General features: G+C 42.7%; 1 protein-coding gene across 1 annotated transcript in view; it reads left to right on the forward strand.

The window, feature by feature from the left end:
- The window catches only part of htr4 (5-hydroxytryptamine receptor 4), a 128,965-nt gene that overhangs the window by 73,152 nt on the left and 42,377 nt on the right, over window positions 1–13,436 (forward strand). The window contains 2 exon segments of the mRNA XM_068715309.1: window positions 5,429–5,629; window positions 5,939–5,960. Of these exon segments, the coding sequence (XP_068571410.1) occupies window positions 5,429–5,629; window positions 5,939–5,960 (223 nt within the window).

Raw genomic sequence — 13,436 nt, forward strand, 5'->3', positions numbered from 1 at the left:
CTGCTCCGTTGGAGTGTCCCCTAGGTGACCGTGTTTCTGACAAAATATAAAGCATAACTCTGAGCACATCATTAAAAAAACAACTAAACTGCTCAGCGGCAGCAGAGTCGGCCTGTTTCTTCAATCACAAGAGAACCAGTCGGTATTTTTGAATTCAGCTTATTTATCGCAGGAATAACTTCACCCACAAAAACACGACTTGTATATCGATCACTCACCGCGTGTTACCTTGAATCCTTGGAGAAAAACATTTTGTTTTCCTCGCATGCCTCCGCTGTGAACGGAGAATCGAAAAGAACGTCTCCATGAAGTGAACCATCAATCAGCTTAACGAGGAAAACGTTTGAATGTGTTGACGTCAGAGTCAGAGAGCTCATAGGCGTCAGATCCTAGTGCGTCTCTGCAGGATCTATCGCTGGAGAGACGACGGGATGACATCATTAAAACAGAGGCATGGGAGGCGAACGACGCGGCCGCCTTAGAACCCCGTAGTATGAAGTATGCATGTATTCGGTGGTCTTTCACTCAGGACTCCGCTGTTCGTTCCGCGTGTCAAACAAGAAGTCGACCTTCATTTATTTGTCACGTAACTACCGTAGTTATTTTACCCCAAACCACGACCTTTTCCTCAACCTAACTAAGTTGTTTCCTTTGAAGACAGAGGGCCAAACAGTCAGTCCAGCAATCGCTTAATTACTAACAAGTTAGCGAAACGTTCTAAATGTTAGCATGTCACACTTAACCAAGACAGGGAAATATTTAAAATATATATTATTACATAGCTAGGAAACTCTGGACAACAAGTGAAGTGTCTGCAGCCTGCAGGAGAGGAAAGCTGCCAGACACATTAAGAGGCATTTCACACACACACACACACACACACACACACACACACACACACACACACACACACAGAAAGAAAGAGAGGGTCGTTTGCAGGGAGTTGACACCAGCAGAGGGTGATTCAGAGGGTGCTGCACCACTCATCAATAACTACCACACAAACACAGCCACTCTCACCAACCACCTCTTGTTTCTCTCAATGTGTCATGTTGTGTGTGTGAGGAAAACACACTCACTCACTCACCCCCCTCCCCCCCCCCCCCACACACACACACACACACACACACACGCTGCCACACAGTCTGCATGCTGTTTATACTGGACATCGGGCAGCTCTATGAGCAATTGCGGTGATTAACCTGCGACCATGCGAGCTGCAGGATCTTAGTCAGAGGTCTTTGTATTTTGTATGTGTGCAACATAAATAATTTTTTTTTGTAATTGTCTCATATTTTTATTGTCTACCCTTTGTTTTCCTTTCGATTGCCATTAGTCGTCAAAAAGAGGCATTCTTTAGTGGATTTTAGTGACACTGGGATTATCTTATCTTTCTACAAGAAAGGAAGAAAAAAAATTAAAACCAAGCAATTTAATAAATGCAATAATTACATGAATAAATATGAACATAAAGAAATCCACTCAAAGTGGCTTTAAAGGCATTAAGACAGATTGGCATTCCAATCAGTGCTGTGGTAATCACCATGTTGTTGCAGAGGCATTTAACGCCTCAGGCAGTATTTTACAAAAACTAAAAATAATAGCTGAATGCTTTTCACTGGCAGTGGAGTTCTTTTGTTCTCACTTGATTTACATGTTTTTAGCCTTGAAATCTACCCGACCGGGAGAAGTGGACTTTCAAAACTAAATTCCCAACACTTTTGATATATGACAATATTTCAGCATCATTGTCTTATCTATGATCAAAGTATTTCACTTCACAAAGAGGCTTTTAACCTAGTTCAAATCAAAGGATTTAAAGAATATACATTTCCGTTTTTTGAATGAACGTATGATTTCAATAGAACATTCAGCCCTCTTCTCCTCTTCGCAGTGTTTTCTTCTTAAACGGGCTCTTCTCTGCTCCTCTTCTTTCCGTATTATCCATCAGACACAACGTGCGTCTGTAAATCACACCAACCTTTCAGTAACACAATCCCTTTTGTTACACTTTATTTATTCTCAGCACTTTAAGCTAAACACGATATGTCATCCTAACTAAACGCAACGCCTCCCGCTCTGGGTATGTTAATGGTTCTAAACTGTCCTGAATTACAGCCAACAACTGTGTGTGTGTGTGTGTTGAGCATACAGTATGTGTGTGTATATAAACCTCATTAATCTACAGAAGTTGTGCACATTGTTTTCTGTGTTTCCGCTTGCATTGATTCATCTCTTCATGTGTTTTTGTGTGTTTTCCGATGTGTGCATGTGAACATATGTGCGTGCATATGAACATATGTGTGTGCATGTGAACATATGTGCGTGCATGTGCACATATGTGTGTGCATGTCCGACATGATTTACATTGCGGCGCAGCAGACAGCTGCTCGGTTCCTGCACTAACACTCTGTTTTTAAGGGGCTGTTTGGGTTAGTGACAGGCAGATGGAAAACCCTCACAGCCATCCGCTCTTACTGACGCTATTTATAGACCGCAGACCATCCACGCGGCAGACAGCGTGGAGAACAGACCAGCTGACTCTGTCACGGGTTGACCAGGTTGGTCGGTGGGTCGTCTGCGAACGCAATGCTTCACCAACCAGGTGATGAGGCGTGTCACTATGCACTTGTTACATGCGCGTCTTTTAGAAATAAACTTCCATCTTCACAGGAAGTTAAGTTTAGGCAAAAAAAACCCCGACTCAGTTGGGAAATATTGCCGTTAACTTGACCGTCTAACTACTAACAATATTAACAAATGATGTGACAAAATATCAACATTGACTCTTAGTTTCACAATAGACACAAACACCGGCCTCCTGGGTGAAAGTCCTGCGTTTGTTTGACCGCTTCCACCCAACAGTCACAGACTTTCTCGCTCTTTATGCTACGTTAGCGTCTAATAACGACATGTATAGGTGTACGTTGGAGTCTTGTGAAAGCCCGGTGCGTCTCATACGGACGCTAAAGGGTCCGTCTGTGACAGTATTTGACGAGCTGGGAGTGAGAACGGGTTGACCGATCAGCTGACTGAGTTGTCCAACAAGTTGACAGGTTTTTGTACCCAAACCCTTCAAACTAAAACGTTCAACCGCCATTTGACCGTTGTCATGTCAGGTGTTACATAGATTAATGTGACAATAACTCATTTGTCAGAAAGGTTACAAACACGCTTAATAACAGCGGGCTGCCGACAGTATCCACTCACTTTGTGTTGGCCGTTCTGGTATTCGTCAAGCACGGAGCTGCGCAGAAAGTAGAGCGAGACACAGAACAGTGTTTATGCGTGTGTGTGGGTGACAGATAGTCTGCTTAATGAGCAGATATCAGATCTAACCGTTGGAAAAACTACACGGTGGCGTGCGGCTTAAAATGTCAGCCTGCAAAGGAAAATTGCCTGATTTTTTTCAGAAATTCAGTGTAAGATGATTAAAACCTGCGACAGTTGCAGGACTCCCACCCTGAGTTGGCTGTGAAGCAGAACCCTGTCGCAAAGATCAATGTAGTCGATGAAAGTAAAACATGTCTTGGGCTCCATTTTAGTGTAGCGCTTATTATCTCAGCACTACTTTGGAGTAACAGCACGGCCCCTCGCCTGTGACGGCTGTATTGCTTCGATAAAGAAAACCCAACTTGTATCACAGGACACGGGGATAAAGGCTCTGCAGGCTGTTAGTTAGAACAAAGTGGACTCCAGGCTCTTTTATATCATTATAAACAACCTATTTGCAGAATGAATCTACCTTAATCTCTTTCTGTCTCGCTGGGGTTTCACCTCATTTCAAGTTGAGTTGTTTGATGACTTTTCTCAACTTGTCATCACTCCTCTGGCCTCTGCCTCCCATTCCAGGGAATGGAGGGATGGATGTTTTCTCTTTCCTCTCCCGTTTTTCTTCTCGCTGGTGTTTAAAGACAGACTTGTCCCCATCTGCCTCTGTTTGGCTGTCCGAGCTCTGTGCAGGCCTGTCAACAAGTTGGGGAAACCATTTCTTTATGGAATTGACTGTCATGTTGAAACAGGAAAGAGACGAACGCAAACTGTTGCCACAAAAAGTGGAAAAACATTATTGTCTAATTGGCTTAAAATAACTATGGAAGTGGCGTTACTGAAGGACTTAAGATACATGAGAAATGTACAGTGACAAGAGTTGCATATCAGTGAACAACGTGTTGCTTTCTTCAGCTTCTGTTGGCTGTATTCATGATAACAAACACACAACTATGACGTGAGAAATATGCCAATCTGTGCCCATTATTCATTTAACAAATGTAACTCAATTATTATGCATTACTCAATTTCCTAAATGACAAAAACATAACCCACGTAAACCAACCTTGTGTTTATTCTCATGAATAAAGTTTGAATTGAAACGTGTCCGTGTGAGAAAGAACTGATGCTCTTTGTGTTTCGTGTTCTCAGGAGCTGCTCTTTTGTTCTTTCTATAATTGATTTTCACGGATCTCTCGATCATTAGTCAGTTACTGTACCAGTGTGATTCAACGTCACTGAGAAACAGCGTTTAATTAGCCGCTACAACAGCGACGCTGGTCTTGTTTTCACCTCGTGAGTCTGTGAGTCATCTGGACAAAATGTGTTCCTGGAGACGCCGACTGAAGCCTGTCAATGGACAGATTGTGTCTCCGCTTGACTGGTGTGTAGTTGCAACACAGTCTGGCGACAGTTTGCGAAATTGTCACAACGTTTTGAATCTATTGATTCGTGTACATGGACAAACGTTTTCAACTTCCAAAAGGAATATAATTCAATCCAAAGTGTCTTTTCTGCCTGAATCGAGTCAGTCAGGACAACATCAGGCAGCAAACAAATCCCTCAGTTAGTTTAAGGGACCAGTCATGGACCAGTCATGGACCCGTCATGGACCCGTCATGGACCCGTCATGGACCAGTCATGGACCCGTCATGGACCCGTCATGGACCAGTCATGGACCCGTCATGGACCAGTCATGGACCCGTCACTCAACAACGCTTCAGGACTTCCACCAGTCTTGTTAGTTGGACCCATCCTCCTCGCCACCAGCCCACTATTAGTCGTCTTTCTCAGTGTTTTACTCCACATATTTAGCGTTGACCGTTGCATGGTAACGTTGATGCTTTTAATTGTCTCTCCACCATGAAAAAGCATCCTAGTTGACTTTTCAAAAATGTGTGTTAATGTACATCCCAAGGTCTCTAGTTTGACAGTTTTTATTTATTCAAATCACATTTTTCTTAATTGAGGTCTTGTTTTTTGAATAATAATGTCAAAACAGCAGCGGTAACCATTACATCTACTCCACCCTCCTTCCATTTAATGATGTAAATGTGCATCTTCAACATTGATCATTCATTGTTGATTAATTGATCACAAAAAGAGGTATCACAGCAGAATGATAACGCATATTGGTTTATCTAAACTCCTCCACCAGGAAAATCAAGACCAACTACTTCATCGTGTCTCTGGCGTTTGCCGACCTGCTGGTGTCGGTGCTGGTGATGCCGTTCGGTGCCATCGAGCTGGTCCACCAGCACTGGATCTACGGCGAGACCTTCTGCCTGGTCCGGACATCGCTGGACGTCCTGCTGACCACCGCGTCCATACTGCACCTGTGCTGCATCGCCCTGGACAGGTGAGACGATGCGGGCTGGTGGTGTGTAGGAGTGTAGGAGTACGTCCTAAAACACCGGCTCTGTGTTTTAGAACAACATATGTGCGTAAGTAGAGTAGAAATCCAAGAAAAATGTGAAACAATGGCAAGTAAAGATAGCGTCAGAGCATTATCTTTAGGTAGATAAATGAAAAAAATAAATGCTATACTTTGTCTTTGAACTAAAATAGAAGACATTTACTCTGGACAGTTTAGTCTGTACAAGGCAAAAAGAATAACACAACAATTGTAAATATGTAATATAAAAGATCACACCACTTCACTGTGTAGTTGTGTGGATGAGTCGCTCCAGGTGAAACTGATCTACAGTACATCAAGGCTTAAACTCGTCCAATTCACAAAAATTACATGTGTATTGTCCTACTTGCCCCAGTTGGGTTTTGTGTAAAAGTTTTACTTTTTATTTCTAGTACCTTTTCAAAAGTAACTTTTTTTCCCCCCAAAAGTCGTTCAACATTTTGAAAATGATTTAATAGAAGCACACTTACTGCACGGATTACTCACCGAAACTTAAAGTTGGTTTCGTAGCTGAAACATCAGTCTTTGAACGTCTGAAGGGTGAGCGCTGTAGCAGCAGAGCGACGCTATCTGACATCGTCTCACTTTGACGGCTGTGATGTTAACTGGAGTGAGAGGACCTCCAGACCGATAGCACGGACCGCGGGAGGATGTAGACGGGATGAATTATGTGCATCGCGTCTGCAGCCAGACCCCATCCAGAATGCATCTCAACACAAAAACAAGAACACTTTGTCATTCACAGCACCTGACAAAAAGCAACGGACATAATTCAACCTGCAAGAGAGCACTATAAAGATGATTCACTCAGCCTCACTGAAACACATGAACATGTTGTTATATGGATGTCGTTGTGTGAATGTGTCAGTGTTCTAGTTTCTGATTGGTAGCAGGTTAGCCCTCATTAGCTAGTTAGCTCGCTAGCACTTTGGGACCGTTCATCACCCCTAACCCCATCAGTCCATCGCTATTAGCAGATGCTTTTTTCTTTTGTCTTTTCTAATTGCAAAGCATATTGAACGACTCAGATACGATGCTGCCGTTGTTATCACTTCTCAAGCTTGAGACTTGTAAGCCCTAAAAAGAACGAAGCGAGCGAGTGATGCTGAGGAAACTTCCTGTATTAGAAGTTGCTGAAAGTCAAGAGCTCATGAAATATGTATTCAGCCTTGAGGGATTCCTGCACTGACTATAATCGTAGGGACTTTTAAGGCACAATAAGTGTTGTGTACCGCTAGGCTAAACATTGTGCCTCCGTCTTCCACCACCACCTCTCAGTGAAGCACGTACAGTAATGATGACGGTTGTACATTTTTAAGCTCACACAAACACAAGAGAATGTTCCAAATTAGACGCTCCAAAGATGCAAAGCTAAGCAACAGTGAAAGAGGAAATTGTTTCTTCATTCAATTATCTGGCCGGAGGAGCTTTGTGCTCTTGTATGCATCCAGCTGCCTCCGCATTCTGGAGGAGCACAGCGTCCATTACCCATCCAAAGAGAGGCAGTCACCCTTCATTACCCCCAAAAAAGAATAAGTTGGATTACTCGATGAAAAAATAATTAGGTAGGTACATCCCTAATACATTCACATATGTTGTGCTTTGATAGTAATAAAATGCTCTTATTTTGTAAAAGAAAATATAAATAAAAAGGCGCTTCTGCTGTAATATGAGACATATCTTAATACTCAATCCAGTATTGTGTTTCTGTTTCAGTCTTAGCACACTTTTTGACTTTGTTTAGTTTTATTTGAGGCATTTATTTTCTATTTCCTGTCTCATTACTCGTTGTTAAGTAATTTTGAAGTTAAGTTCAACCAACTGAACAAACTCAATCTCTTTAAAAGCCTTTATTCAAAAAGGCAAAAAAAAAATGTTTTCCTAAAAATTCAAATAAAAAAGAGGAAAGTGCACGTAACCGATCACTAATGCATAGCAGACCATAGTTAAAGTACCCTTTATCACACACTTCTGTCCTCATGAATAATCACTGGCTCTAATAAAAGAGATTCAATTTAAAACAAAAAGGTTTTTGACCACATCACACTCAGCTATGCTCATTAAAATGGTGGTCAAGGTATGTGATAATTATAGAAAGGTGCTCTTAAGCTGTAATAAAATGCCATTAGTGTAAGAACAGCATCTCAGTGTTTAACTTCCATGTGTTGAGCAGCTCGTAAACCCTCAAGCTGTAATTACAGGCCGTTTGACAACCATCGTCATGTTTGTGTTTGTATTAAAAGTGAGAGGCAGACTGACAGCAAGAGAGCATGAAAGTCTGTCCTCATGTTAAACTGCAGGATGAGACGAAAAACTAATGAAACTGTCAGTCAGTTGCAGCAAAAACGCAAGAGAAAGTCTGGAGTCCCAGATTTACTGTATGTTCTGCTGAATATTTTAAATACCCAACCAACACGCACAAACACACACATTCTGCGCAACAACAGAAACAAAAAGGCACTAAAGATTAAAACAAGCCTTGGCAGATTCAGCACTGGGTTTGTTTGGTAATCCTCCTTCATTTCCAGAACTTGGATCCATAACTTCTTCTCGGTTTAGGGGTTCATTTTGCAGGCAGAGATGAATGCTGTCACACAAACAAAGAATTATGGATTTAGAGTATAGAGTTGCAGCCTTTTTAAACCACGGAGCATTACTGACCTCTGGACAGTCATTACCGCTGGCCATTGAGCTTAATATGTATTTTCCTTTAATTAACTACACCATTGAATGCTTTTTCAACACTAATTAGTAGTTTCCACATCTCTATTTCACACAAGTGTTACCAACCAGAGGGGTAGACCAACCTCTTTGACCCTTTAGCACCAGGCGCCGACCTCCGGTTCTGAAGAGTGAAGCCAAAGTAAAAGTGTGTTAAAGCTGCATTCTCTCTGGTGTCCACCAGGGGGCGACTCCTCTGGTTGTATAGAAGTCTAGTCTAAAAAACTCTACTTCTCTCTTGATTTATTCCCTCAGTAAACATTGTAAACATGAGTTTATGGTCTCAATCTCTAGTTTACAGTCTTCTTCAATACAGCATGATGTTCATTTAGTACATTATGCTCCATTTAGAGTCAGACAGACCATAAAGCAGGGGATGCTTTAGGGGCGGGGCTACTGTGATTGACAGGTCGCTGCCGCTATCAGTGCCGTATACGGCGTCTCTACGTCACTCCATCGTATTCCAAATATGCTAACTATGCTAATCGATTGCGAAAAACACCAACATGGTGACGGCCGTAATCCAAGATGGCCACGGCGATATCGCAGAACTCGAGGCTTCATAACAGCCGCCCACAAACCAACGGGTGACTTCACGCTGCCTACGTCCACTTCTTATACACAGTCTGTGTTTAGCACACACAACCCTCACTCTTGCTCGCACAGTTTGCTGCTGACAGCCCACGGTGGCAATTCAAGGTGACCGACATGAGCACATTATCATTTCTATCAACTGAAAGCTGCTCTTATCTTGAAGCTGACAACAGGACACGATGGACACAGTTAAAAGTGAAACAGGGGACAATGTGTGACCCAGGCTTCGAAGGGGGATTTTTACCCTTGCGTGATTTGTCAACTCTGTCAAAGTTTCAAGAGACCGCTAATTGTTTTTCATATGCTGCACAGAAATTAATGAAATGGAAATGAGCCAATGGGTGCCTGTAGGAAAAACACATCCAAAAATCGAAATAGTCAGAAACATTGTAAAGTATCCCTGACTTATCGAACATGGTCCTTTCACTGAGCCTGTCAACCTCTGAGGCTGTTCATCTGTTAATGGCCCATGTTTAGGCCATGGAGTGTTCCAATCCCAGTAGAAGAGCCTGAGAGGCAGTCCTGCTCCAGAGGCCTAAGTCAGGGCAAACACGCTAATTAGAGTGACGGGGTTGCTCCTCAGGAACAGCAGGGGTTCAGTGCCGTGGGGGAGAGCACTATGACCATGCAGGGAGGGAAACGGGCCTTGATTTCCCCAGACTACTGGAGATCGGCGCAAGCGACATCCATCTCATTGGCATTTCCCATATTCTTCAACAGATCACACAACTCACGGTTCATACCGTATCACGGTTTTGAGTCACGGATCAGATTAGCAGAAAAAAATGAATTTCAACGATGCCCACGTTTTGTTGCTGCGGATTGCTGATAATTGAGGAACGAAAGGAATTGATAAAGTTGGGAAGCATTGCTATTTTAGAAGGTGCTATAGCTTTTCCTCAGCTCTCATGAAACCTTTATGAAGGTGTTCCTCAAGGATCCGTCCAGGGCTCCACTCTTTGTTGGAATCTGCAAATGTATTTCCCCCTGAAGCCCCCCCCCCCCCCCCCCCCCCCATGAAAAGAGTGTCTACAGTTACCGGCTGCTTTGAGGTTGGAGAAGCTTTATAGACAACAAAGACAGAAACTCTCTCTTCCTCTCAACCTTCAAGATGCCTTCAATGCTTGACCTTATGGGAAAGGCAGGGTGGAAATATTGAACAAAGAATCCTCTCACTCCTTTATTTACAAGATGCCCATGAGCAAGGCAAAGAATCAGTGAAACAACTTCATCTTCTGACTGAAGCCTCGGCCTCTAGACAGCTTTTTGCATTTTACTCTACCTGACTACCGGACTTTTATTTTGAAGTTATGAGCTATATTCAAGAGTTAGTGAAGCATGAAGCTGCACTCCCCCCATTGCGTCACCAACTTTTTGAAGTCATGAATCAAGCAAAAGATTTTGATCTGCCCCTCCGGGGGGAAAAAGGTTGCGATGGAAACCTGGAAAAAACTGAGATGTTTTTATGGGATGTGATTTATCCAGCGTCTACATGCAGAGATTGTGCAGATTTTCAGAGGTGGGAAAGCAGGCAAAAGGTATTTCAACTCAATTCATTCATTTACTTACTTACATAACTTAAGTTACCTACTCTTTTGAACCCAAACCATGATCTTTTCTAAACTTACGATGTAGTTTTGTTGCCTAAACCTAACCTTAATAGTAACTCAATGTTCTCACTCCTCACGTTAACCACATTTTGAAGAGTATCGGACACCTTGCACGCTGAATAAAGCGATACCCACTTAAAAGTGACACAAAGGATTCCTGATCAAGTGTCCATAAGTGTGTTGAGGAGTGACAATGAGTCAGGAAATCATGTCATGTCGAGTGAAACCAAGCCAGGAATGTTCAGTATTCGTCCCAATTTTTCACAAAAACTTACTATTTACCTAAAAACCTGATTTTCACATTTGATTTCAGTAACCTCCAATAAGTGAGTGTGAGTGTTGTTCTCTTTGCCAGCAAATCAATATCTCATTCATTATGAGAAAGTCATCTTTATTTTCCACCAACGATCAATACCACCACTAAGAGGATCATCAGGTGGGATGTGCTGGACTGACTTATAGCACAACATTAACTGAAGAAGCTGCTCTGCAACACAAACGTCTTCAGAGTTCCTGGTGACAAACCGAGTGAAACGCTGATGGAAAAATCACTTCCAATATGTTTTTGCTTTTCGAGGAAGAGCGGAGGGAAAGCTCAGGAAGGCTGCTGATGTCATTTGTAGCTTCCAGCATTTCTGAATAAAAAAAGAAAAAAAAAAGAGCAAAACAACAAAATAAGAGACCAGGGAGGAAAACAACACATTTCCCTGGTACGTTATTATAATGAAGCTCTAAAAGGAAGCATCTGTCGACTGCATCACTGGAGGAGAAAGAGGATAAACACAGAAGGAAACAATGAGAAACCTTTGAATACATAATATAAAAGAATGTAGAGAAAAACAAAAAAAATGACAAACATTTCCAGCACATTGCCATTTTATTTATTTCCTACCGCTGTCAAATACTGTCACTGCATGTAGAAAATATGTCCTGACCCAAAAACGAAATGCTCTGCTGAGCCGCTGACGGAGCGTTACAGAAACACAACATGGCGTAAACATCGATGGAAAAAAAGAAAAATGGCCGCCACGTTGTATCGGGACACACAAGTCCTGCTCCTGCTGGTGGAAGCAAAGATCATCTTATTTGAACTGCTGAGGAAATTCAGGCAGATTATCAAATTGCTTATTAACACACTTAATATATTTTTTAAATTACCATACTTTCTTAGTTGGACAGGAGTATGGCGTGGTTTCTCACTGGACTCTGGTAAAGGATTTTGTCTTGATCAAAGTCATATTGACTTATCTCAGGAAAAGCACAGGTGTGACTAATAACAATAACCGTGGCTCAAGTGTCCCAGTAAACCATGAAGGTGTGAAAGTGAGCCAGCATGCGCAACACCAGACCCTGAGTGAGGCAGCTGTATTCAGCCATCATTCAGTTGATCTTTTACACAAGTCAAACTGTGTCCTGTGACAAAGCTCTTCTACCGTTTCCATGTCTGAGTCAAAGCTTATTGTAGCTTTCCTCTCATCAGACTTTGAAGCAGGTCCGAGGTCACTGCAGCTGCTGAAACTCACAAAAACGCAAAAACACCAGATCACTGAATTGAAGAAGGAGAGAGAGAGAGAGAGAGAGAGAGAGAGAGAGAGAGAGAGAGAAATAACTTGGCTGACAGACAACAGAAGCTTGTGTACGTGACAGAGAAAGAGAAAGAAAGGAGACGGACGCCGAGAGAAGAGAAAAGGAAACGGAGAAGAAGACAGAGAGAAAGTGAGAGAAACATAGAAAATAAGTGAACAGCTGCAGGATAAAGCTTCTCATTCAGACGCCGTCAGCTGAAGATGCTGAAAAGGGCTGAATGCAAATGAATTTAGACTAAAAATACAGAACCGCCACTAGGAGGATGCTCCAACACAAAGGCATTCAGTGAAGAGGCTAACAGAGAGAGACATTTACACTGAGAGGAGAAACACTGAGAGCTGAGCGAGCTCCATGAAGTGACGGCGGGAGAGAGGACCATATGGATAGAAAGAGTTTAAATATCACTGCATGGTCTCATATCTACTTTATTACAGATAGTGCCTGATGTCAAACCAGAGAATCCACCTCGTCAGGTTCAAGTAATACGTTTGTTTTCAGACCAAGCCTCCAGGGAGAGCGGCGGACTGGTCACGCGTTACCATTGAGCCCAAAAAGACTTCTCCCCATTGACCTCCATCGATAAAGAGAAGTCTTTAAATGTGTGTATTCTACGTCAGGTAAATCAACTTACCAGCACCAACAATTGAACAGCCCTTATTTAAATCCGTAGGTCCTAAAAGCGCACTCATAGCTGAATCCAGCGTTATTCTCCTTCCTCTGTTCATGTTAAAGAGGACAAGGCTGGACCAAAAGTTAGTTTAAGTTTCTAGTTTAAGACGTCTTTTTTCCCTGAACACAAACCAGCATTGAGTGCACTGAGTGGGGGCCACTGGGGGCCACATTACAGGCTAATGCACAAGACACAAGGGACTGAAGAGAGCAAAGCATGTCATCCAGCAGCTTCTCGCTTTAATACACCGATTCTTCATTTCATCGTCTCCTTGACGACGCTGTTCTGCACGAGACTAAGCCGCCTAAAAACAAACCCAAACCTGTCAACATCGATCCAAGTCTTCTGACAGAGAGGGAGCAGAGGCTGGTGACTGACAGGGCAGTACCACTTAGTCCGTGTAATGAAGCATGTGACACGTGTCGCTAGAGATCACATTTTGACCCTATTTGTTTGGTTCTTAATTCTTTACGCTGACATCCAGAGTGCTGCTGGCCGTCGGTCCTAACATGTAATTAGTTGCATTTGATTGCATCCACCTGGTGGATCTGAACCGTCTGATCAGCTG

Source organism: Cebidichthys violaceus, unplaced genomic scaffold, assembly GCF_023349555.1.
Source record: "Cebidichthys violaceus isolate CVI_PGR_0920_01 unplaced genomic scaffold, fCebVio1.0.p SCAF_2, whole genome shotgun sequence".
Classification (NCBI taxonomy): Eukaryota; Metazoa; Chordata; class Actinopteri; order Perciformes; family Stichaeidae; genus Cebidichthys; species Cebidichthys violaceus.